Source organism: Vespula vulgaris, chromosome 18 (assembly GCF_905475345.1).
Source record: "Vespula vulgaris chromosome 18, iyVesVulg1.1, whole genome shotgun sequence".
Lineage (NCBI taxonomy): Eukaryota > Metazoa > Arthropoda > Insecta > Hymenoptera > Vespidae > Vespula > Vespula vulgaris.
In genome coordinates, this window is record NC_066603.1 from 1,033,613 (window position 1) to 1,061,496 (window position 27,884).

The 27,884-nt window shown below is 32.9% G+C and overlaps 2 protein-coding genes across 5 annotated transcripts in view; one reads left to right on the forward strand and one right to left on the reverse strand.

The window, feature by feature from the left end:
• LOC127070428 (cell adhesion molecule Dscam2-like) overlaps positions 1-27,884 on the reverse strand; it is a 191,560-nt gene that overhangs the window by 160,402 nt on the left and 3,274 nt on the right. The gene's annotated exons all lie outside the window — the stretch shown is intronic.
• On the forward strand, positions 18,473-27,798 carry LOC127070433 (solute carrier family 41 member 3-like). Of its 3 annotated transcripts, none has more exons than XM_051008393.1 (9): positions 18,473-19,061; positions 20,793-20,915; positions 21,853-22,137; positions 23,086-23,423; positions 23,869-24,223; positions 24,564-24,858; positions 24,965-25,170; positions 25,262-25,410; positions 25,646-27,798. In XM_051008393.1, the coding sequence occupies exons 3-9, from the start codon at positions 21,855-21,857 to the stop codon at positions 25,853-25,855; spliced, it is 1,836 nt and encodes a 611-aa protein (XP_050864350.1). In that variant the 5' UTR covers positions 18,473-19,061; positions 20,793-20,915; positions 21,853-21,854; the 3' UTR covers positions 25,856-27,798. The 3 variants fall into 3 exon arrangements, with proteins under 3 accessions (XP_050864350.1, XP_050864351.1, XP_050864352.1); XM_051008394.1 differs by having other exon boundaries at positions 20,802-20,915; XM_051008395.1 differs by having other exon boundaries at positions 18,476-19,061; positions 23,266-23,423.

Sequence of the window (27,884 nt, forward strand, 5' to 3'; positions counted from 1 at the left end):
GATGATGTCAAAAGAAAAAAATAATAATGGTCTCGCTAAATTCTTATTATCGTCATTATTAGCACAGAGTGGCCATTTAAAAAAATGTTTTTTTCTTTCTTTCTTTCTTTATTTATTTATTTATTTATTTATTTATTTTAACAAACGCGAGAGCACGTTTTATTCATTCAGTGGTTTTTCATCGCGACGTCATATCCGGTTATCGGGAGTGGGGGAGGGGATGAGAGAATAAAAGGAGAAAAGAAAAAAGAAAGCAAGAAAGAAAGAGAAAGAAAAAAGACAAAACACAAAATAACGGACACGTAGCTTTTCTTTTACACCCTTTGGCCCGTATATTTCTTTTTTCTCACAAGAGATATGTAAACACACGTAGTAACGTAGGGAAGCATCTCGCGTTTAAAAGCCACGTTGTTATATTGTAAATATACGTACTACCAATAATATAAAAATGGGTGATCGACAAAGTTCCTATTTTCAATGCGACGGGCCTCCAAAGAAACGAAAAGAAAAATGAAGAAAAAATACCAAAAAAAGAGAAATAATAATAATAATAATACTAATACTAATAATAGTAATAATAATACTAATACTAATACTAATACTACTACTACTAATAATAATAATAATAATAATAATAATAAAAGAAACAAGAAATAAAAGTAAAAAGAAAAGGAAAGAAAGCGTTACACGCGAATTACATACTACAAATCTTTTTTCGATGTATGTACGTATGCATGCATGTGTATATGTATGTATGTATGTATGTATGTATGATGTATGAGTCTACGATATATGTGTATGTACACTTTTATTTTCACGTCTATACTCTCTCTAGTACATACTAAATATTATTTTATTTGTTCCTTTTTTCAATTATTATTAATGAATTAATTAGTCGAACGAGAAATCGATTCTAGAATCGATGCGTTGAGAAGGAGAAAGAAAAAGGCAAAAAAAAGAAAGGAAAAAGAGAAAGAAAGAAAGAAAGAAGTCGGAAAAAAGAAAAAGGAATAATTCGATTGAAAGATCGACTTCGATCGATATTTCAAATATTGTGTCGAGCCGTTATCGTGATTTACTTTTGCGATTTTTCCTAGTCAATATTTTATATATAAATTTATCTGTAAGCAGAGATTGAACGATAAGAGATTGCGGAGAGAGATTTAAAGAAGTATTTATTAATATAGAAATAGATTTTTCGTAAAAATATAAAGGAGAAAGGAGGAGGAGAAGAAGAAAAAAGAAAAAGAAGAACGAAAGAGAAAAGAATTTAAAAAAAAAAGAAAAAACTAATATCGTCGTCGCACGAATGAGAAGCAAATATAAGAGAAAAAAAAGAAAAGGAAACAACAACAACAACGAGATAATACAACAAACATGGACGAAAAATTGTCGATTATAATATTGAACGTGAACGATAACAAATATAATAACGTTTAAATATCAACAAAGAAAAAGGAGAAAAAGAAAGGAAGAAAGAAAGAAGAAAGAAAGGAGAATAAAAATTGAGGAAAAAGATGGCCAACAACAAACTCAGGGCGGACACAGTATAACCCGCAACAAAAAGTACAATCGTATACACAGCCAACGCATCTCGCATAGAATTAAATAAATAAAATAAAAGAAAGAAAGAAAGAAAGAAAGAAAAAAAATAAAATAAAATAAAAGATTACTACTACTTTTAAATAAATATATAGCTCTATCGTAGGATTTTCGTGTGTGGCACGGTTTACCAAGTTCAATCTTTTGAACGCTCTCTCGTTATTAAAGAAAATATTAAAAAGAGAGAAAGAGAGAGAAGAAACCTAGCCGATTCGACGAATCCCATAAACAATTTACCAACGCCTCTATGGGTAAAAAAAAACCGGAAGTCTCTTAAACCGTGAATTTTACATAGTCTCTAGTCTTTTAATACCAAAAAACTCTTTACCGTTTTAAATCGTAGTACGGTATAGAAAGAGAAAGAAAAAGAAAAAGAAAAAGAAAAAGAGAGAAGAATAGAGAATGAAAGTTAGAAAGAAATATGAAGAAACTTATAGTTCCTCGGTGAAAGCTGTTTTCAAACTCGTGCCTTGCAGCTTGAGAAACTAAAAATCAAAATTTTTGAAAATTCTATATTATATATACTGCACTGACGTGAAGGAAAGAAAGAGAGAGAAAGAAAGAGAGAGAGAGAGAGAGAGAGAGAGAGAGAACAGAAAAAGAAAAGGATCAAAAAAACGAAAAAGAAGGAGAAAGAAAGCAACGCAAGAGTCCCTCATTCTAATAATCTCTATCCCTGCATAAAATAAAATAGATATTTAATAAAAATCTAAAGAGTAATCGACGCGAATTCACTCTCTCCTATTGGCCGATTTTTCTTCGGGACATTCCAATGCATTAACCGCGTTTAATAAAATTTTCTTTTTTTTCTTTTCTTTCGATTAAGAAAAATAAAAAGATAAAAAGAAAAAAAAAAGGAGGAAAAAGAAATATAATAAAAAATGTACTCGGTTATCCGAACGTGGGTTCCGAGTTGCTATTCATTCATATACTTCGCAGATGCTTAATATTTCATTAGGGGGTGAGTTTAAAAAATTTTTTTTCCCTTGGTATAACGACGATAAACGAGCAACCTAGGCTCTATGCAGTTCGATCGAAAGGCTCGAAGGGACAGCTGTTCTCTCTCGGAGTGACCACACGATAATCGGCCACAGCACACAAACGTGTGTTCGGTCTAACCTCACCTTTAGCTCTCGAAATACGTTTCTCTTGCACCGGTCTCTATGCGTTTTACCTTTCTATCCCTCTTCGGTGAACAAACATGCACGATGCATTTCCGTTTTTCGATGCACGCCTACAAGACGTTAAAAGCTCTTCCATTTTTGTTATATATCTCGTACATATATACATATATATATATATTTTTGTTTGTTCGTTCGTTCGTTTATTTCTATTGTATAATTTTCAATTATATTTGACAATCAAACGACAATTATTATATTTGTCTCAAACGACAATTAAAGGTATTAATTCATTGATAAAAGGCACACAGATCTGATAAATCGGAATTTATTATCAAATATTTTCTGTTAGGTCGACAACGATTTATATATACATACATATATCCCAAAAGGAAATATATATATATATATGTATATATAAACGAGATCATTGATATTCCTTGATATTCTATTCTCTTTTATGAGAAAAGTCATAAAAATATCGAGAGCAGCTGGAAACTCGAAGCCTGGGTCATTAAACAGGATATATTCCAAAAGCTTTCATCGAAAAATTCATCCGAATTAGTATGCGTGCACGCGTACATTAACATATTTTCGGGGGAGAGGAGAAGCATCGGCCATTACGAGGCATTCAGAGAGAAACAGAGAGAGAGAGAGAGAGAGAGAGAGATAACGTGAGAAGGGAGAGAAGAAGAGAATGAGAAAGATAGAGAAAGAGAGAGAGAGAGGGAGAGAAAATATCAGAGAAAGAGAGAGAGAGAGAGAGAGAGAGAGAGGAATTGCTTCGAGAAAAATGGAATTTTTAGCAGTATTGAGAGAAAAATGGCACGGCGGCCCATTTTCTGGGCCGTGGATTCAAACGATTTCGCATCTGGACTCTTTGTCGGAAGGTCAGAGAGGAAAGGTCATGACCTTGGCGGGGATTTTCTGGAAAAAGTCCAAGAGAAACGATCGAAAATGAAGGAGGGTGAAGGGAAGAAGGACTCGATTTCCCTTCTCTCTCTTCTACTACTCTTTTTGTCCATTTTTCTCGCCCCAACTTCCGTATCTCTCTCTCTCTCTCTCTCTCTTTCTCTCTCTCTTTCTCTTCCCCTCACTCTCTTTTCTTTTTCTATACGATAACATGCAAAATGCACGCGTCCATGTAAATGGGCACCCTCTTAATTGCATCCCATGGAAATATGCGTATTGTGCACTTAATGGCCCGTGCACGAGAGAAAGAAAGAGATAGATAGAGATAGAGAGAAAGGGAGAGAGAGAGAGAGAGAGAAAGAAAAAGTCGGCGAGGGTCGTCGTATCTTTTAATTGCACCAACGACTCACGCTCGACATTTTATTATTATAAATCGGGTGGCTCTTCCCAAGCTCGTCGTGCTCTGATCTCCTATGTGCATCGTCGATTCTTCGACCGATAAACTATTTCTTCTTTTTTTCCTTCTCTTTCTTTTTTGTTTCGTCCTTTAAATTTCTTGAAATAATAACCAGCCTACGTCCGCTTTCACTACTTAAAATCTAAATTGATATAATTTATCGTCGGATTTCGCTATTTATAAATTGTTAAAACACGCGTAGATTTCCTTTGCGTCCTGACGTAAGAAATTTGTGAGGAAACAAAAAGGAAAAAAAGAAAAAAGAAAAATACTCATCGCGAGTCGTAAGAGAATTTATATAATTAATACGTTCAACCATTTAGACAATCTTACATTCATTATCGAACGCTTCTATTTCTATTTCTATTCCGACTTTTATATAAAAATCTTCTATAGAACGTCCGACAAAATATCGACTATTTCATTCGTTTCCTATTATGGACGTATACGTCATCGATAGACGTCAAAATCGTCGGTATGACGCATACGAGAAAAATCACGACGACTCGACGGAAAATCCAAAATGGTTTATTACACCCGATATTCTTAGCATTGCCTTCACTAACGTAATTGAGCGCAAAATCAAATTTTATCCGTAATTCGAAGAGAAGAAAAACAATATATTGTGAGATCATCAATCTTATATATGCATATATATATATATATACATACACATATATAAATATACATATATATATATATAGATAGATAAATGGTATACTTGTATATGCACGTACACTTATGTAAAAACAAACGTGTACGTACATACACATATATTATATATATACATACACCTACTATAAAAAATTCTAGGTTTCTAAGTCTATTTCGTAAGGGATAAATGTGCGAAAAAAATGGTTATATACTATATGTACGATCTGTATTATATTATTATTATTATTATTATTATTATTATTATTATTATTATCATTATTATTATTGATTATGATTATTATTATTATAATTATTATTATTATTACTACTAATATTACTATTGATATTAATGTAGTGTAAAAAAAAAAGAAAAAGAAAAAAGAAAAACCGATTAAGTATTTCGCGAGATTAGGAGAAAATTCGATTAGCACATCTAGTCATTTTGGAGAGACGATTTACGATTCCTATTGCCTGATCTAGTCCAACGACACCGTCTAATTTTTCTGCATTTATCGTTAATAATATTTATTCTGAAACTTTATTTTAAAACGCTCTCTAAATTATATAAATTATATTTTCGTTTACAAAAGATTTTGTTTTACTTTTATTTTTCTTACTTTATTTTTCCATTTCCCTTTTTGTACATATTCACGCTTTCGTTCGTCTTCCTTATATTGATTATCACTACTATTATTTATTTATATGCACGGAACAATTTGTGTGGAGACGACCAAATCGAAAATAAAAATTTATTTCTATCGTAATTTAATTTTACACGCTTTGTTTTTTTCTTTTCGTTTTACTCCAAACCTTTCGTCTATCATCCTCTTCCTCCTCTAAAGTTCCCCTCCCCGTTTTTTACTTTTTAATTAATATTATTTAACTTTTTCTTATGTGATCTAATGTTTATTCAAAATATATCACGTTACACGATTGAATTCGTTTCGTGCATGGACCTATATATATATATATATATATATATATATATATATATATATATATATATATATGTACGTATGTATGTACATGCCTGTTTTCTAAACGATCGATTTCACTTTTTAAAAAGGGGTGTCGCGCGTAGGGTTGCTTCTTTGTCAAATAGGGTCGAGGAGTTGAAAAGTTGTAACCTGACAAATGAGATTCGTAACAGAAACGAGATATCCTCTTGACAAATAGTTCTTCACCTGTTACACGAGCATGTCCGTTTATTTCATCGACGACGATATAAAATCGAATGTAATAATACTTAACGACCGTACGTACTTACTTTACGTGCCATGTCAACACGGAACATTTCGTTCTCTGAAATAGTATTGTATTGCATTGCATTGTATCGTAACTGCACTCAATTGCATTGCATTGCATTGCAGTGCCTTGCCTTGCATTGCATCGCATCGCATCGCATTGCATTGCATTGTGTTGTATTGTATTAATTGCGAACGGTACTTCCGACACGCGTTAATTGAAATTTCCCGTATATAGTATGTACGTATTATATACGTAACTATGTATAACACGGGCACTCTATAATCGGGTTTCAACTTATGCTGCCTCCGGAGCCGCGATCCCTTTTGTGTATTACCATGCAAATTCTGTCCTCGTTCAAAGGGTTCCCACTGCTATCATCACCCCTACCGTTACCTCTACCCTCGCCTCCACCTCATCCCACCCCCACCTTCTTATTGACGTGTATTTAATCTAAAGAAATATCATTAGGAAGTTATGGGATAGTTAACGATCAACTGCTTCTCGACGTAGTTACGTTGACGTTAATTTAATCGAAAAGAAAAAAAAAAAAGAAAGAAAGAAGAAAAGGGAAACAAAAAAATAGCAAAGAAAGAAGGAAAATTTTTATTGATTCTCATCGAGTAAACAAACGTAGGAAAAAAAAAAGGTAGAGAGTATCGCTGCAAGGAGAAAAATCTTGACGCGAACGAGGATCGTTAATTGAAATGAAATTCTTAATTTACTTGGCCGAATAAAAAGAGGAAAGGGGGGGAGAAAAAACAGGAGAGAAAAAAGGGAAAGAAAAGAAAAGAAAAGAAATATCGAAGAAATGGAGAAGAATGAAGGAAGTTTTTCTTTGAGGAAGGAGAAAAAAGGGGGAAATCTTGGGTCGCGAGATAAAGAAAAGAAAAGAAAAGAAAAGAAAAGAAAAGAAAAGAGAGAGAGAAAAGATAAGAAAGCTTGGAAGAATTTTGAAGAGAGTGAGACAAAGAGAAATGAACGAGAAAGAGATAGATAAATAGATACATAGATAGATGAATAGATAGACAGATAGATAGATAGATAGAAAGAAAGAACGAGAGAGAAAGAAAAAGAGAGAGAAAAAGAGAAAGAAATAGGAGGCGTATTCGAAGAAGCAGTGTTAGCGCTTGCGCTATATCGAAGTTTTCCTTTTGCTTGATGGCCGAAGAGTAGTCGGGGTCGTCGGTTTGAAAAGGGAAGGCGGAAGGCAACGACGATTCCACGTCCTTCTCGAACCAACGACCAATGAGTAAATGACACAGCTAGGCCCCCCTCCCTGTCCCTCCTCCTCCTCCTCCTCCTTCTTTTCCTCTTCCTCCTTCTCCATCACCACCTCCTCCTGTTCTCCCCATCAACCCCCCTTGCTCCCTCCTACTCTGATACGCAAACACACGGATAGACGCGAAACACACTACGAAAAACTCAACTGAACGTCCACCACCCACACCAACGAGTACACCTCGAGAGGATATGTATAAAAATCAATAATATCTTGCGGTTTCTAAGAGAGAGAGAGAGAGATAGAGAGAGAGCTCCGAAAAACGGGGGAGACGTGTATTAGCGAGTTGTTGGAGGAGAAGAGTTTGGTGTACATGGGACGGGAGGGATAGCAGGGAGGAAGGGAGGTGGCGATTGTATGGTGGTAGCAAACGAGGGAAGGAGAAAGAAGTAGGAGGAAGAGAGAGGAAGAGAAAGAAACGAAAGACGGATTTCGACGATGGACAAAAGACCAGCAATTTTTCATTAAGGATTCTATCGAAGATATTCGCCCGGAAAATCTACCCTACGAAAATCTCCCTCCTCTTTTCCTCTCCTCTCCTTTCCTCTCCTCTCTTTCCGTGGCTTCAAACTTTAGCGCTACGTATCTATGTGTACGAAAGGTAATGATAATCTCCTTTCAAAGTGAAACTAATACGAACAAGAGTATATCTTATTGGAAGGAAAGAGAGAAAGAGAGAGAGAGAGAGAGGGAAAGATTATATATATATATATTTTTTAATCTAATTAAAAATACTACTAATATACGATGCCAAAGAAGAAAAGAAAAAAAAAAGAAAAAGGAAAAAGGAAACGAAGAGAGAAGAAAAAAACCTCGAAAATTTTTTCTCATTTTTTCTGAACCTTTACCTTCTCCCTTTCCATTCTTCTCTCTCTCTCTCTCTCTCTCTCTCTCTCTCTCTCTCTTTCTCCTTCTCAATTTCGGCATAATCACGAGCAATATACTCTTGTTTCCTCGTCATTTATTTAGAAAGCCTGACGGAGGTTCGAGTACGGAGAAGTTCGTGGTAAATTTAAGAAAGGTATCGAACCGAAGGGGCCACCCCTCCCCTTTTTCCCGGTCCACCCTGTTTCCCCTACTCATCAACCACCCCACAACCACGGGACTGCTTATACCTACCCAACCCCTCACGAGAAAGTGGATTGCAATTATCAAAGCCTCTCTCTTTCTCTTTCTCTTTCACTCGCTTTCTCACTCACTCTGTTTCTCTCTCTCTCTCTCTCATTCGCCAGCCTCGTTTTCTTTTTCTTCGCTTTTCTTTCCTTCCCACCCCGTTCCTCGTCGTTCCCTCCAACTTCCCTTGGACTCTACCCTCTCCATCCACTTCATCGTCTCGGGAGAACTTGGAAATTTCATCGGGCTGGCGTAATAACTTCGATAGTTCCGCCACTCGAACGAAGAAAAGCGAGAACGTGCGTCTAAATCGAAAAATAAAAAAGACAGAGACAGAGAGATAGAGTGATAGAGAGAGAGAAAGAGAGAGAGAGAGACAAGGGAAGAAAGAGAGAAATTATCAGAATGATAGAATAATCGATGTAGACTTCGTCGTTCTCTTCCGTACCTGCCAATGACAACTTGGGGTAAAGTTCCTTTAACAATTCGAGCGTTATTGATCTTGGTTACGACAGTCATCGAGACGTTGCCGATCATTCCGATAATAATGAGTTATATAACTATATAGGCATCGCATAAATTCAATGTCGTCCGATCGATTCGAGAACAAGCGTACGCTACCGACACGTGCATCTACCAGCTTTTAATTTAAAAGTAAAACGCGTAGATCGACGCGTCGATGAAAGGAAAAATAAATTCGATCGATCTATATAAACGATTTATCGCGAGACTGACAGGCAAAAAGAAAGACAGAAAGGAAAAAGAGAAAAAGAGTACGCCGTTTTCCTGATTTCCGAAAGTGAAAGGAACGAGCTGAAAACGTATATGGGGGAAACCCTTTCAAGGTCAAAAAGAGAACACGAATTTTTACAGTCGAACGAACGGGGTGAAAAATCCACGATTCTGGAAAATGTGTGAAAGAAATATATATATATATATAGAAAGAGAGAGCGACAGAATAAAAAAAAAGAAAAGGGATGAAGAGTTGAAAAGGGTGAAACACGCTTATACGCAACTTACACCCTTATATACCCTAAAAAAAAAAAACTCGTTTTTCCGAATTTTGTCGATCCTTTGAAAAAAAAAAAACAGAAAAAAGAAAAAAAAAGGAAAGAGGATCGCATATAATAAAAGGCGGAGCAACCCTTTATTTATTTTAGCACGCGTGAATTCCGCGCTTTCTCGCAGGGAGAAGAATTTAACAGCCGGCGACATTTCGTACGTACGATTTCGACGAGTTTCACCCCAAAAACTTTTCATCAGCTGGGTCTCTCACCCCATAGATCCGATGCCGTCCCGTCCCGTACATACGTACATGTACACGTACACGTACACGTTACACGTCGATTTACACAATATTTTGGAAATCTTTTATAAGATTTCAGCGAGATTTTCTCCCCCCTTTCGAAACGCATCGAACAGAGAGAAGCTTAGTGCCATAGTTCCGTTATATTGTGCGACAACTCTGCCTCCCTCCTTCTCTTCCTCCCTACCTATCGCTCTACCTCCCTTCTTCCCTTCCTTTACGTTCACCTTGCCACCTAAGCAACCCCTCGGACACGAGACGACAGATGGGAGACGGAGACACAGAGAGAAAAAGAGAGAGAGAGAGAGAAAAGCGTGCTGTCGATCGTCCAAGCTGGATATATCGTTGACAAGCAAAGAAAGAAAGGGAAAGAAAAAGAAAGAGTTTGTAATACGACAACGTTCGAATCAAGAAATTAGGGTTGAACTGAGAAAAAACGCACGAAATTACCATTGCCATTGTTAAGCCGGATCACGAAGAAGGGCCAACGGATTACTCCAATACCCCTTTTGCTTCTTTTCTTTCCTATACTTCCACAACACTTTCATCCCTTCTTTTTCTTGTTTTTTTTTGTTTTCATTTACTTTTTTTCTCTTTTCTTTTCTTCTCTTTTCTTTTCTCTCTCTCTCTCTCTCTCTCTCTCTCTCTCTCTCTCTCTCTCTCTCTCTCTCTCTCTTTTGTCTTTTTTATGTTGGATTCGCTAACACCCAAAAACGAAACACGCTCCGTATGTTTGCAACGTTATTTATCCCTGTCGCTCTTTTTCGCGGCTCTTTGTTTCTATCCAAGACGAATTCTTTCGAGAAACGTGGTAATAAAAAAAATGATCGTTCTTATATATCACGAAACAAACTTCCCTGGATGTTAATTAATCCTTAGATATTTGCACGCGGTTGCAGGATTGATGTGAATCTTTTTTTTCTTTTTTCTTTTCTTCTATACAATAACGCGACGTAAGAATTTAATTTCTTCGTTAAATTTCACAATAGGAATTATGATAATAATTTTCAATTTAATGTTTACTTAACAACCGCTGTGATGTCTTTCTCGAAGAAAAAAAAAAATAAAAAAGAAAAAAAGAAAAATAAAAGAAACAAGGAAAAGAAAGAAATGAATTATGTATTTCAAAAGGTTAAAAATTAATTATTCAGAAAAGAAAAATATTTAAGAACAGAAAAAAAATAAAGGACAAAGGATCCTATTAAATCTTGGAAATAAATTTCAAATCGCTAAACGAAACGTCAAGAGAAGAATTCTGATAATTTTACTTCGTCAAGTATCGTGAAGAAAAAGAAAGAAGGAAAGAAAGAACAAAACAAAACAAAAAATACAAAAAAGGTATAATTACCGGAACAATAATAATTAAAGTTGCGAGATAGAGTACGCTTTCGGTATTATAAACGATAATGATTCTTCTTTTACGTGGACTTTATTTTCCATCTCTTTTTAAACGAATATACAACACATATAATGAACGCACGTGCAATTACATAAAAATTATGTAACATTGATATTTTTTTAACGTGTAACACGCTTACGTAATTTCACCTTCTATGTTATATACTTAACTATATATTATATACGTATATGTATGTATACGTAAGAGAGCATATGACAATAACAACCGACTAGCTAAAATAATTGTTATGCGAACTAGCCATCGTGCGATACAGGAAAAAGGAAGAACAACATATGCGTAACAAATAAATTTAATTTTTTATCTGGTCCAACCGATATTATTATAATTTCAAACGAATAAAAAAATACACACACACACATATACGTAGGAAGAAAAAAATATATATATATAAAATTGTAAAATTCAATGCTCGTTTCGAAAACCATTGATACGCACAAACGATGTCGCATAGCGATTTCATTAAGTTCCTATTAATTAATAAATGCTAGAGTTCCTTAGTTGAAGCTTTACCGATCTTCTTTGATATCAGGGGGAATGTATATCTAATTAGAAAAAAAAAAAAAAAAAAAAATAGAGAGAGAGAGAGAAATTCCTCTAAAATGAACTGGACCAAGTGTATATCGTATTTAACTTGTACACGTATTTAAAAATATATATATATATACATATATATATATGTATATATATATATATATATATATAGATATCTGTATATTCCATAAGCATGTGTGTGTACGTAAATCAACAGTGCATGAACGTAGAAATGCGTTCGATATTTTAGACATTTATGAAATAAAATATTTCTAATAATAAGGATATACGTAAAACATGTGACGTATATGTATTATATATATATATATACATATATATATATATACACATATATATATCTATATAGATATGCACTATATTGAGAAAAAATCAAAATTAGTTTTTAAAGGAAGGTACGATGAAAAAAAAATAAATAAATAAATAGCCAACGAGATATAAGTATTTATAAAGATTGAGAAGGAAAAGAAAAAAAATAAAATAGAGAGAGAGAGAGAAAACTACGATCGATAAGTACTAAAATTCAGGGTCCTGTAGGTACTTCTTTCCTAGATGATAATGAAAAATAAAATAATTTAAACGTATCTGCTAAACGAGAAGTACAATTGACAGTCATTATGTCGATAACGAATTACCAATTACATTATTATTATTATACATATATATATATACATGTATGCATATACACACTATATATATATATATATTTATGTAAAGTACGTACAAGATGTTGTATATAAAAAAAAAAGAACAAAAGAAAAATAAATTAAAACTCGAACATCGCAGAGGAAAATCTAATTGTAATTTTTTTCTCATGGTTACACATAAAATACATATGAAATATTATATTTGCGCGACGAAATAACATAATTTTTTATTAACAAAACCGAGAGAACAAAATAATAGACATGACAATTATTTTTGACACATCGAATAGGTCCTCGAGAAAAAAAGAAAAGGAAAAGAAAAAAAAAAAGAAAAAAAGGAGAAAGAAACAAAAAAAAAGAAGAAAAAAAGCATTCTGCCAGAAATCTAATATCGATAAAGTTTGTAATATTAAAACTTAATTAACTAATATTAAGGATGATGATAGTCATTAAAAAATATTAGCACGCGGTAAACAGAATGTTCCTAATGTAATGCTTTCTCAACTCTAAATACACACACACAATGAAATATATATATATATATATTTACATATATATATATATTTATAAGAATTATTATATCTACGAGATGCGAATATAAAAATTATGATATTTTACCGTATCATATACATATAGAATTTAAGTTTTTGGAAAACATCAAAGATTATAAAATGTGACATATTTATACGAGAAATTTAATAAGATTTATCTGATATATTACGAACTATTATTTATTATTATTATTATTATTATTATTATTATTATTATTATTATTATTATTATTATTATTATTATTATAATTATTATTATTATGTATCTATATCTGTGAGATATATATATATACATATATGTGTGTATATATATATATATATATATATATATATATATATATATATATATATAAAACCTAAGATTGATATTGCGTGTGTACGATCGACGTATATAGTACAAGAAATTACGGACGCGTTTTGTACATCCTCTTTTGCTGATTTGTGCAAAAAAAAAAAAGAAAGAAAGAAACAAAAAAGAAAATAAAATAAAATAGAAAAAAGCGACGATCGCACGGCTCATTTTTTAAATTATAGAAATATCGAATTACATAGATATCTAGAAATCAATACGGTAAGCGCACAGGAGAACAAATGAAATCTATTTTCTTTTTCCTATTTTCTTTTGCACAAATCTGTCATGTGTGTCAACAAAGGATGTCACTACGAGTAACCGTATAATACTTTGGTGTCAAAACATACTTCGTACTGTAAGAAATATTTTTTGTGAGAATCCTAGCTCGATCATTTACATTTTGCGATCGAAACGATGCTATTATATTAATTACGAACACTATAATAATTTTTCATATTTCACAAACACTATTGTCATCTTCGCCTTATTAATCTTTCATTTTTTATCTATTGGATAAAGCATTGTTTTGATAAATGCGATCGAGGGTACAAAAGATAAAAATAAGAAGAAGAAAAAAAAAAGAAAGAAAGAGGAGAAGTATAAAGAGAAAGAAAAAAAGAAAGAGGAGGAGGAGAAGGAGGAGAGAAAAAAATCGAAAATCAAAATATTCAAAATCAAAATTACATTGTAAGTACATAAAGATTGATTGTTCGTAAATATTATTTGTTAGCCAAGGATAGTTGGACTCGTCCAAAAAAAAAAAAGAAAAAAAATGGAAAAAAAATAAATAAAAAGAAATACAGTCTAATAACCATTAAACGTTATACTCGTTTTTCTTTTTTTTTATTAATAATTACCTTGATCCTCCTTATAAAAGATCCCCTCTTCCCATTATTATAATCATCGTCATCGTCATCGTCGTCGTCGTCGTCGTCGTCGTTACTACACATATCGTAAGTGACGATTATTATTATTATTATTATTATTAATATAATATTATCGGCATATAACGACAATTTGACTATTCGTTAAATTTTTTAAGAATCAATAATTCCCGGCGAATCTTGTAATTCAATTTATTCACGCATCACTGTTATCGTCTAGACTGCAAATATGCAATTTAACCTACATAAAAGTGTGCATCGCTTGACATCTATGGCGTAACTTTTTACAAAGAAGAATAAATTTTTGGAAGAGAGAACGATTATGTAAACATAAAAAAAAAGAACGAATTTTAATGAGACGACGATTGTAATTGTAAAAAAGAATTTAATTCGTGCAGAAAACGCCATAGAAAAATAAGGATAAATTTAAAAAAAAAGAGAAGATTAACAATAATAATAATAATAATAATAATAATAATAATATTAATAATAGTACCAATACGATATTCTTCATTATAAAATTAGAAATACATGAAGTTTTCGAATAATGATTTATGAAGTAATAAATCTCTTAAGCGAATCAATACATAGACTATTATTCTATTTTATTATACCAACAGAAACGATTCTCTTGATTAGTCATCAGGGAAGAAATAACAAGGAAGAAAATTCGATATAGAGAAACTCAGGTTTCTCAGAACAATCGACAATTCATCTTTTTCCTGGTTACGTATAAAGACGTACGCGTATTGTATTTTCCCTGATCTTGCAATTAAAACAACAACGTCATCATTGGGAGTCATGCGAATTTGATATACGAATATACGTATATATATTAAATCTATAGATAGGTAAGTACCCAAAATAATTATTAATAATATTTCGTTACGTTATCGAATATTCGATTTAATTTGTTCTCCTTTATTTTTAATATAACAGTATCGATATTCGAAAATACTTGCGATCTCGAAGAATCGATTAATTAAATGAGATTAAATTGAAAAATTTATCGATCAGTATTTAATAATTTCATGAGGGAGAGATTAGCTTCGATACTAATAAGTGATTAATTAAAGGAGATATTCGATATAGAAAACTATTTTAATTTTTTAATATATATATATATATATATATATATATATATATATATATATATATATGTATATATATTTGAAAATAAATCGACTTTAATTACTTTAAACAGACCTCATACATAGGATTTCAATGGAAATAAAGTAATAACATATATTTAATGAAAATAAAGTAATAAATTGTAAAAGGATTCATAAAACTTTGGAAACAACATAATAGTCGTTATCATTAAGAATGGTAAACGTTATTCAGAAAGAGAGAGAGAGAGAGAGAGAGAGAGAGAGAGAAAGAGGTAGAGAGAGAGAGAGATGACAACAGATTTTCTCTTATCAGTGATAATCGACTCGCTTACGATTCTATAAAATACCTCAGATTAGAAGTGTTTATTACGAAGTTTCGTGAGAAAAGCAATTAGTGTTACTTATCTCGTTGCTTCTTTAAAGAGATTGCTTATGAAAATAAATAATGTAAATGCATTTCTCTCTCTCTCTCTCTCTCTCTCTCTCTCTCTCTCTCTCTTTCTCTCTATTTCTGTCTGTTTATCTCGATTTCATTGCTAATACATAAAAAATCATCATACGTGATATAACTTTCTTTTTTAATCTATATAGTTATGTATATAAAAAAGAAAGAAAAAAGATGTAAAACAAACAAAGCAGAAATAAAAAAGAAGACAGAGAGAGACGAAAATAATCGGATTATCTTAAAAATCATTTGGGATGCACGTGAAATCAGTGTAAATGCTTTTAATCGAGATTTCCTTATCTTTTTTCATTGACGACGTTTACGTCACGATAGACGTGTAAATCCCAACGTTCCTTCGGGTACACATGCTTACGGAATGCCAATCGTTTTGTTCAATTGAATCGTATGACGACGATCTTGTGGTAACGAATACGAAGTGTAAAGGATATATTTATGTAACGATAAGAAAACTTCTCAAGTAGATACTTACATACATAGGTAAGTATAGGTAGTTTCTAAACTTATGTTAGTAAGTACACGTATTTATTACGATCGACCGCGGATTTCAATGTCGACGATTTATCCACAATATTCCTTTTTTTTCCCTTTCCTTTTCTTTTCTTTTCTTTTTTCTTTTTTACTCTTTTTGCTTTTTATTCGTTCGCTTTTATTTCCTTCTTTCGTCTCTTCCGTTCGCTCTACTTATTATACTTTCGACAAATTCCGAGATTACCGACGAGCATGCACACTCGAAAGTTATCTTTATACTTCTTTTTTCATTCCTGACAACTCGAGCATAGTGATCGATCGTATCCGCGTATAGTTTTTCCTTGTTCTAAAAAAAGGAAAAGGAAAAAAAAAAGAATAAGAAAATATATTCTACGAGACGAATACGATTAATGAAAAGAATAATACAATAAGGTGTTATCGAATGTTTTATAGTTTGTAGAGTATTCTTGTTCCGTTTCGATTCGTTTTTTATTTACGCGCTCGAAGTGAATTTCATTCGGTCTCGCGAAGAAATTAGAAGAAATTCAAGACTGCTACGTAATAATTTGGATAATGTTTACGCTACGAAAAAATGTTTTTTTCTTTTTTCACTCAAGTGCTCGACAAGTAATTACAAGTGCTTCATCAGAATCGGCGTCATAAAAAAAGAATTTTTATACAATTTTACGAATATTTTACTTCATCCGTGTAAAATTTACATATAGATACGCAATCGCTTGATATGAATATTTATCAAAAAGCTTCTTGAACTATGTCGTATCTTTTTTTTTTAATGTTTAATCACTTCGAGATCCTAATCGTTCCTAAAAAAAAAAGAAAACAAAGAGAAAGAAGAAAAAAGTAACTAACGATTATAGATAATATTTAATCTATCATTCGGTGCGAAGGTACTTGCCAACTAATTTTTTACTATCGGTGTTTTTTACTATCCATTTTTGTAACCACTTATAGATTTCGTATACTATACCGATTTGTTCGTATCTGTTTGAAAAATTGAGAGAACTCTTTGTCTGGGACTGGTAAATCACGATTGAGCCATGAACAAGCAAGTAAACTTTTATGTGGTTCGCATAGCAACGACATGCATTGTTGATAAATTCAAATGACTCAGTAAAATACAAGAACTTATCCGTATACTTTATTTGACGCGATAAATAAAATGATAAGACTTATTGCAGGTTTCTTTTTCTGTTTTTTTTTTTCTTTTTTCTTCTTTTTTGTTTCTTCTTCTTTTCTATTTTACCAAGTGTGCGCTTCATTACGATTTCAAATTTCCCATCAATCTTCTCGACAAATTTTTAAAACCTCGCACGGTGAAATATATCCCAGAGATAAAATTTATAAGAAACTACGTAGATGTAACAAAACACATCAACGCTAATGCGTTTGAAGTTTCGAGATTCTAAATCTATTTTCGCTTTCTCTAATCCCCTCCCTTCCATAGGTATTAAAGTTCTCGAAGAAAATCCGATAAGATGTAAGTAAAACTTAAACATAGTTAATAGTAGCAAGAAATTTATTCTACGGTTAGATATCCTAGCAACGAGAGAAGATGCTTTTCTACGAATTATTTTATTTGTTCATTAGGTACGATACGACTACGACTACGACTACGCCGACGCGAAAAATAAATAGGCAAAAAAAAAAAAAAGAAAAAAAAAGAGAGAGCAAACCTTCTACGAAGGCAAAAATATTCTTTAAAAAAATACTTAATCGGGCGAGAACACGCGATCGAATCGTATCGAATCATCCAATAGTCAAAGAATAATATCGTTTATAAATCGTCAAAGGGTATGAATTAAAAAGGTCACGTTGTCGTGGATGGTATCCCTCCTGACGTTCGAAAGATTCCATCAAGAAGTAATAGGAAGTTGAAGCGAGAAATATGGAAGAGGGAGAGAAGAGGAGAGGAGAGGAGAGGAAAAGAAATAAGTAAAAGAAAGAGGAGCGTGTAGTAGATCGTTTAACCCGGAACGCGGAATAGTATATATGGGTCAATCGGTATGAGAGAGCGTGATGTTGGCGAAGATGGAAGTGAAGGAGAGGAGGATAGGGTGGGGATGAAATGGTAGACGGAGAAGTGGAGAGAGAATTTTAAAAAATGACGATGACAATGGCTAGGACGACGAAGAGATGCATGGATTGGGGGAAAGGAAGGAGGGGAGGGAACGATTTAATTCCAAGTAAATTCCTGACTATGATAGAAACGTAGGCAAGTTTGTTTCTATATAGAAGAGAGAGAGAGAGAGAGTAAATCGATCTATTATTTGTATTCTTATATACTATCACAGAGATTGTCATCAAGGAAAACGCAAAACATCGGCGATAGCAATAAACGTCACCACTACCAGCCGTACCAGCAGAACCACGTCAAAGACACAACACAATCAAAGACAACCGGCATCAATCGGCAAATCGGTCAAGATAGCACACGTGCTTTCCTCCGAGAAACGAAAGACGTCTGTCTGATCCCGCGTGCGTCGTGTAGACGAACGACGAAGACGACGACGGCCGCCGAGCTTAACAGTTCGTTTATCAGTCAAGCACGACCGCGTGTGGCACACGGTTCATCATTGTCGGTTGCATCAATCATATAACATATATATATATATATCTAACGTTTAACGTAGAATCGATCGCAAAGTTCTTCATTAAAGCAAACGAAGCTGGAATATACGTGGATTTATTCAACAACCATAGTCCCTAAATATCATTTCTCTGTTATTTCGACAACGAGTTTTATCGAGATAACGTTCGTCGATTCGAAAGGTGATCCATCCAAAAGTGATTTTAACGAGCACATTAGTTTCATCGTCGTTGATCGTGAACTAAACACGATTGACGTCAAATCAAAAAAGATCGACACGCTGGCGCTAATTCACCGATATGTAATTGTTATGTAAGTAAAATAATGGACAATATCCTTCTCTTTCGGTGACCACGTATCTATTCGGCTGTGTTCGACTGGTATTTCCCTGTATAATTTTCTTTAACATTCTACGTAAGAACGATCCTTGTTTTTTCCAACAACTCGAACGACGAAAGTGGAAGAGGGGATCCTAAGAAGAATTATCGATCGACCATCACAAATTCCGTATAGATATCGGAATCGTTATCAGCTTCGTGACTCTCTCGAGGTGTATCGATATCTGATTTATTATTGAAGTTTCCCCTTAAATAATCATTCCGAATGATATTTCGTTAGACCTCGATTGATCGACGAAACCACGAATGCTAAAGTTCGATAACGATGAAAATCTTATTCGATAAAGAATATCTCCGAGATCGCAAAGATTTTCTTTCTTTTTATTTCTCCTGTTTTATTTTTTCTTTTTTTACATTACGCTCAACGACGTCGCCAGGCAAACGCTTTTTGTTTTTTACCTGTAAAAATATACCTTCTCGAAATAATACCTATCGAACGAAATCGAGCAATATAACGGAATGAAAGATATCGTTGAAGAATCGATCGAATTACTCGATCAATTTAGAAATAATCGCGTAGAATTAATATGCCCGATCGCGATCATTTATCTCCAAGAAGACTTGACATTGACCAAACACAGTGGTCGAATGTATGTATTTCTCTTTTTTAAAAATCATCCAACGAATGATAACGAAATTTTTATTGTAAAAAAGACCTTCGAAATAATCTAAGTAGATATGCGGTATAACAAGGCATTCTATTTTCTTTCCTCTCTCTCTCTCTCTCTCTCCTTTATTTCTTTGTAATTTTTTTCTTCTTTTTCTTCGCGGATTCGCGTGCGCAGGCGCGTCAACCGCTTGTTAACGCCACGTGCATTGAGATTAACGGTAACGCGAGATCTTAGTTCCTCGTGTTGCGATTAGACGATATGCTGATTCAAAGTACGTATAATATTTCGCAGACTTTCGTGATCGTCTACGTTTAGCTACTGCAGCAACCGCGATGACGACGGTGCAACGACATTGAAATCAAGGTGGAGAAAGAGGAGAAGAAGTAGAAGTAGAAGAGGAAGTAGATTGCAAAAAAAAAGAAAGAAAAAAGAAAAAGGAAAAGAAAAAAGAAAAAAGAATAAAAGAATGAATTATAATGAGCGTGCTGATGCTTATCGTTAGCGTTATCAATTACCGAAGCTCAACTTTTATATCCGTCTTGAGTAATAATGCTGACTACCGTCTAACGTTGCCGGTGATGCCAACGATAATACCGAATAAAAAATTAATTGGAACGTGATCACCATTCGATCGTTGCTTTCATTTTTACTTTTTTTCTTTTTTTTAATGTAACTATTCGAATTTAACACGATCAAAATGCTCTAGTAGCGATTATTTTCATGATAGTCGATTTCGCAGAGTTATCTCTTCTTCCATTTCTTTCCCTTTTTCTTTTTTTTTTTTTTTTGCGAAATATAGAAAAGTATTAGCTTCATGCAAAATTGTTTACGTTTATCTATTTTTTAATCGTAATTACACGACAGTCGTTTAAAGGAGAAAAATATAATAAACAGGATTTGATTTAATCGTAGGATAAATCAGAAACTTCTCGATCGTGGAATGTTACTGACTGCGTTCTCCTATGTTTCTTTATCTTCAGAAGATTTAATTGAGATATAACGCAACATGTTCTTTATTTTTTTCCACGCGTTAGATACTCTAGATTAAGGCTGACGGAACTGGGCAGAGCTGACGTGAAATTGTCTCAGGTTGATCCTGGTATCCGCGGCTTTGGGATAAGGAATTGTCGTAGCACCGTACGTCAGCACCGAATTCGGTGAGTTTGAATTTTTTTTCTTGTCGAAAAATCAAAAAACTAAAGGAATACGAAAAGATATATATATATATATAACGAAAAATTAAAAAATCGTTATAAAAAATCGTCCAGAAATTAATTATTTCTTTCCAATCAATATAATACATATAAGTGATATCAATCGATTGATATAATGGGACCGAACATGTCCATTTCATATAAGTGAACATTCGTTTACTTATACGCGTAAAAAGATTCTCAACTTTTGTCGCGAATCCTACAAGATAGTCTTAAAAGTGAAACGAAGGTTGGCTCGTTCACACGCTTGAAAGTTGTGCAATAACGCGAAAAAGAAAATAAGTAATTGCATGTGCGATCGAGAGAAACCATTTTGAGAAATCGGTGACAAGAGCGACATCGATGGTGGGCCTAAAGAACTGAAAAAAGGGTCCCTAATGAAAGTCCCAAGCCATTCGAAATTACAAACGATTACAGCGACACGGACGGTCGTTAAGATAAATGACAGAGAATTCTCTTTAAACTTCGAAATTTAGAGATGTTAGTCGGGGAAGAACCTTCGTGGTCGACTGTTGCCATAAAACGGACGAGCGTGAAAGAGAAAATCTGCATTTCATGAAAGTTGATATTTAATAAGAGAATTAGCCGAAAAATGTCCAAGTGTTGGCTCGCGTTAAATATACGAAATATGAAAATAAATTACATCAGGAGAGTTCATTAGGAGTGAGTTGTGAAAAGTTACCGTTCTCGGAAATGCCTTTTGGCCGATAAAATCCTGAGAAAATTTTTGAGAAAGTGAAATTCTAAAGATTCGAATCCCGGACAGAGTTATCCGCGAATGCTACAATCGCAACGTCGTTGTGTCGACGTATATTACTGACATCACTGATTTCAAAAAGAATATATATATTTGTATTTGCATATGTGTATCAAAATACAGGCATGGTCGCTTTGCCGGTCTCGGGGACTGAACCATCTTTGCTGAACGTGACGAATATTCGATCGAACGGTTCAGAGAACTACGATGAAAGCAGAAGTGCCGAAATAATAAGACAGAGGATTATGGACAGAGCTTTCGTTATTCCACGTGTAACTATGTCACCGAACAATGGTAATGACAATTACGCTTTAGAGTTCGATAGGATCGACAAATCGGACAAGAAGAATTTCAATGTAACAGGTGACGGTATCAAGGCAGAACCTGTGGTATTGAAGAAGGTGGCAGGTGAGATAAATACTGCATTTCTTTTTATTCTTTCTTCCTCATTTTTTCCTCTACTCTTGATAAACATCGGAAACGTATACATTAAACGAATAAGAGATATTTTTATCTCGTGTGTTTGTATCTTTTTTTAATATTTTTTGCTTTCCTCTTTTTTCTTTTTCTTTCTTTTTTTTTTTTCATTTCTTATCCACATCCGCCAAACGTGAATCAATTTGTTGTAAGAGATATCGCTGCGCGTGGAGTTATCGATTATGCGAATTAATAATGCGATCAAAAACAAACAACGAAGAAATACAAAAAAGAAAAGAAATAATTTTGTGATAATAAATAATCATTCTGTTGATACTCGTGGTCCACAATGACGCTTTTCTAATGAGGATAATACAAAAATATGTATGTGTATGTAAGTACATGCATGTATATATATATATATATATATATATATATATATATATATATATATATATATATACACACATGTACGTATGTATGTATGTGGCTATGTAGTATAAAGAAATAAAAAATAAAAATAACTGATAGAGATACGCGTAAACGATATATTATCGTCGTCATGGTCGTTTTTAATGAAAAATGTTAACATTGCGTACGTGAATACCTCGTATGTATGTATGTTGCATCGAAAAAAGATGGTAAGAAAAAAAGAAAAAAAGAAAGAAAATAAGGCATAAACATTCCAACGATAAATGCAACAACGAAGCTAGATATTTTTAAAACGAAACTTTATCTTCATTTACGTACATGTATCAAACAGTACTTCATTTACGTTTGAACGTAGAAAACGTTCGACTCTCGTTCGATGACACTGTAACGAGAATTACATCGAAAATATTATAAACAAAAAAAAAACAAAACGGGAAAGGTCCATCGTTACATCGCGTTTGATAGAAAAGAAATTTGAGAATAAAAACGTTGACGATTTTTCGATAGCCGGCCTAAAAGTTCCTAATGGACAAACGAACAAAAAGGATATGTCATTGCCGAATCTTGGCAGCGGGGGCAGCGGGGGCGGCGGTGGCGGTGGCGGTGGCGGTGGTGGTGGTGGTGTTAATGGTGGTTCGTTATCCAGTGGAAGTTCCATAGTGACCATCTCTTCCGTTGCAAATTCAGACCCCGATCCTGATTATCGGAATGACCCAACTGGCAATGGAAATGGGAGACATCTAAGGACTGAGAAATGGTACCACACGACCCTACAAATATCTGTTCCTTTCTTCATCGCTGGAATTGGAACTATCGGAGCCGGTCTTGTTCTCGATATGGTTCAGGTAATTATTATTTTATTCTTTTAGAAGATATTATAAAACGTTTTAACACGTCAAAGGTATGAACGAAAGAAAAATGACCAAAGAAAGAAAAAAGAAAAAAGAAGTTAACTAATCGTTACTCCGATCACGTATCTTCAAAACGAATCGATTACTTTTCCAATTGCATGCATGGGTATATATATATATATATGCATTTTGATTTGTATATTTCTCAAGTATAATCTAACATCGTTATTGCAATTATGGTATTTGTTCTTGTATAGATAATGTAAACTATATATAATACGTTTCGATGCAGTCGAGTTGCATCGTCGTTACTTTTACTTTTTTATTCCTAAATGCATTTACATGTATCGACAAAGAGAGAGAGAGGAAACGTTTGAAAATTAAATAAAGGAAAAAAAAAGAAAAGAAAAGAATAATAATTAATAATCTTATGTTTCAGCACTGGCCAGTATTCAAATCGGTCAGCCAACTACTCATCTTGGTGCCTGCTCTATTAGGATTGAAAGGAAATCTCGACATGTGTTTAGCATCACGATTGAGTACTCAAGCAAACTTAGGAAACATGCATACATTCCGTGAAATTATGAAAATGATTATTGGTAACGTCGCGTTGGTACAAATTCAAGCGATCGTAGCAGCCATTTTGGTAGCTATTTTTGCAATAATCGTTGGTGCCATACAAGATAGTGTACATCGAAACGAAGGGAGTGCAGTTATACCCTTCGAATGGAATTATGCTTTGTTATTGGCAACATCAAGCATTTGCACGGCAACCAGTTCCTGTTTCATTCTAGGTACGTCACGTTTCACGTTTATATTTACCGATCTATGAGTTTAAATATATCGATTATTATCAATGATCGCGTCAGCTGAATCAATAACCCTCTATAAATCAATTTTTATTTCGTCTCTTAAAAACAAATAACAAGAAATTTATACTATACTATAATTATATACCACTCAAATGTGTAATATTAGATAGGAATTAATTTAATGGCGAGAAAAAGAAAAAATTCTTTCTTTCGCGTCATTAAATATCAATGATACAGCTTGATAGTTACGCAACGTTATAAAAAATTGATGTAATTATCTTAAAAATGTTCAAGCAACGATCTAGCAACGATTAATTTACAGATCTTGTGATGATAGCCGTGATCATGATATCCCACCGATGCAAAATGAATCCCGATAATTTAGCAACGCCATTGGCTGCATCGGTAGGTGACGTGGTATCGATCAGTGTCCTATCGGCAATAGCCTCTGCATTTTTCTTAAAGTTACAAGAACAAATTTGGGTACTTTACGTCGTCTTAATCAGCTATCTTTTAATTTTACCATTTTGGATTTACGTGGTTATGAAAAATAAATACACGAGAAACGTTTTAACATCTGGCTGGGTACCTGTCTTGTCTGCCCTGTTCATCAGTGGGTATGTGTATCAATGATCATTAACGAATAATAATCAAAAAATAAGAACATTAATTATCCAAAAATTCCAAGAAACATATGTCTGATATACGTAATTATGATTCTAGCCTCGGTGGATTGATCCTCAACGAAGTCGTTGATAAATTCAAAGGATTCGTAGTATTTCAACCTATCATAAATGGAATTGGTGGTAACTTGGTATCCGTTCAAGCATCCCGAATCTCAACGATGTTACATCAAACTAGTATTCTGGGTATATTACCTCCACATGCGAAAATGTGGGTTGCACCGTGGACGGCTCTTTTTAAAGGAGGTATAAAACAAATATATATATATATATATATATATGCATATATTTTGTCGCATGTACATAGTTTTAACGTTAAACATTTATTCATTCACAGCACCGTACGCCAAAACTGCAAGGATATTAATTGGAATGGCGATTTCCGGTCAATTGGTATTTGTATTTGCGGCGGATTATATCAAATGTCAGAAGTCAACCGTGGATGCTTATTTTGTTCTTTCTTATATCGTTGTATCCACTTTACAAGTGAGTATATTTATTGAATTTAATTTCGTACATTACGTACACATATATACACGCAACACACATGCATATACATATATATATATATATATATACACTTATCATATATCTTGAAATTTTTTAGAGAAATCCAATGTATCATTAATATAGTATATTGATTTTTTATATAATGATATTATTAATATATAGAATTAATGATTTGACATCGATGATTAATAATATTTCTAATCATTTTTAGGTAATGCTATTGCTCTATATAGCACACGTGATAATTCATGCAATGTGGAGGCACAAAATAGATCCAGATAATTCTGCAATCCCTTATCTAACGGCATTAGGTGATCTAACGGGAACAATGTTTCTAGCGTTAGCTTTCTGGTTCTTAACATCGATCCACGAGGAATATCGTTCCTGCGAGGATCTCGATATTGTTAATAACTCAACATAAATCGATTCCAACATAAATTTTCTCATTTAATTGAGAAGATTTAATCTCAATATTGATGTAATGTATATGTTAGGAAAATTGACAGTTAGATGATTTTTCTAAGAAATTATATCATATTCTGATCGAGCCCGATTCGAATACACGAATATAGTTCGATATGTTCAATTAAGAAAGAAATTAGAACATTGATCTGAACTTTATTGAATAGGGCACGGAATCCTTAAGAATCAATAGAAAGTTCTGATAAAGGAGTACCAGATCGATAACTAGATAGATAAATAAATAGAAAGATTTTTTTTTTTACTTTTTTTTTTAATTAGATTCCTGTCAATTGCAATACTCACAATCAACGATTACTTACACACGTCTAATATCAAGTTCGTTTGTTCGTGGTTATACTAATCTCTTTCTCTACTTAGAAATTAACGATAATATCTATTCTACCTATCGAGATATCACGTAGGTTAGATAAAAATACAAATGAATTAAATGTTTTCCAACGAGTAAGAGAACTTTTGATAACAGTAAAGAAAAACGTAATAAATAAAAAAATATACATATGTATATATGTAAATTAATTAATTAATTAATTAATAATATAGCTACCTAGTCAAAGGATATTTCTTAACGACGATAAAGATACAATGCGTGAGCTCGAAGAAAATACAGTTACAAGTTAAATGGATTTATCGCGAATAATTATAATATTATTGTTGTAAACAAAATCTTGGGTTTAAAAAGAGAAAGAGAGGAAGAGAGAGAGAGAGAGAAAGAGAGAGAAAGAGAGAGATAAGCTCTTCCCGAACTCACAATGTTTATAACGATGTTCATTATTATTATTATCATTATTATTAATATTATTATTGAAAAAAGCAAAGAAAGTGATAAGGGAAAAAAGAATAACTAGTAGGAAAGTAATAAAAAAAATAATAAAGTAATAAACAATAACGGTAAAAACATTGTCACAATAAATTGTAAGAACGAAGGAAAAAGAAACGGAAGGGGAGAAAAAGTATAAAAAATAAAAAAAAGATAATAGAAAAATATGAAATTGTGAAATTCTAGATACCAATCGTTGCACATGATCTTCTTATCTACGAAGAAGAAAACGAGCATTGATTAAATCGCACTGCCTATTAGTACTGTCACGTCCACGACTAATTACATAATCGCCGTTATCAAATGACGTTACGTAACGTTGTATATATTATCTGACATAGACAGACGCGATAATCCATTTCTATGAAACGGAAGGAAAAAGGAGATGAGAAAAATAGAAAAAATATAAACACACCTATACGCACGCTCTGAGAATACTTAGAAATTTGTTAATGAAAAAAAAAGAAAAAATAAAGATACAAATATCCTATTCAAAATTTAAACAAATCTAACCTTCTCTCTTCGTCACGTAATAGCTTGAGTCAATTAAAAGATAAATAAAAGTAAAATAAAATAAAATAATAATATCGGAGTGTCTTATGAAATATGAGTATTATTTTATTAATATAATGATATACCTTACGAGTATTATTTTAATCTAATAATTTCTAATCGGACACTTAATTATTATTTTATTATTTAAATATTTGTCCTAAAATGCATGTCCTAAACAATTGTTATTTTATTTTCTTTTTTCTACCTGGCGGAGTAAGAGATAACGATCATAATGATCTTGATTTTTTAAATGAAGAAAAAAAAAAGAAAGAAGCAGAGATAAAAAATCCTGGGAAAATCTTAATCGCACGAATGTATCGCTACTATTTTCTAATTCATTCTAATGTACGTTTTAATAACACGTTGTAAAGATCTAGATTCATTTGATTGATACTTGGAATATTAAAAGTATACTTCGCTAATAGAAATGAAGTATTACCTATGTAAAAATTATAACGATTAATTCCTTGTATATATATCTTTTATCTAAATAAAATTTATAAAAGATATTGGACGTATATGTCGACTTATGTATCGGTAGTCAATGTGTCAAACGTGTGTTAACTTTAAAACGATGGCGTATATGAAATAAATG

What these genes read in the sequence shown, in the direction of transcription:
- LOC127070433 (XM_051008393.1), top strand. Translation starts at nt 21,855, where the DNA reads ATGGTCGCTTTGCCGGTCTCGGGGACTGAACCATCTTTGCTGAACGTG. An exon ending in TCTGCCCTGTTCATCAGTGG is followed by an intron (nt 24,859 to 24,964) that starts GTATGTGTATCA and finishes TTATGATTCTAG; the next exon opens with CCTCGGTGGATTGATCCTCA. An exon ending in GACGGCTCTTTTTAAAGGAG is followed by an intron (nt 25,171 to 25,261) that starts GTATAAAACAAA and finishes ATTCATTCACAG; the next exon opens with CACCGTACGCCAAAACTGCA.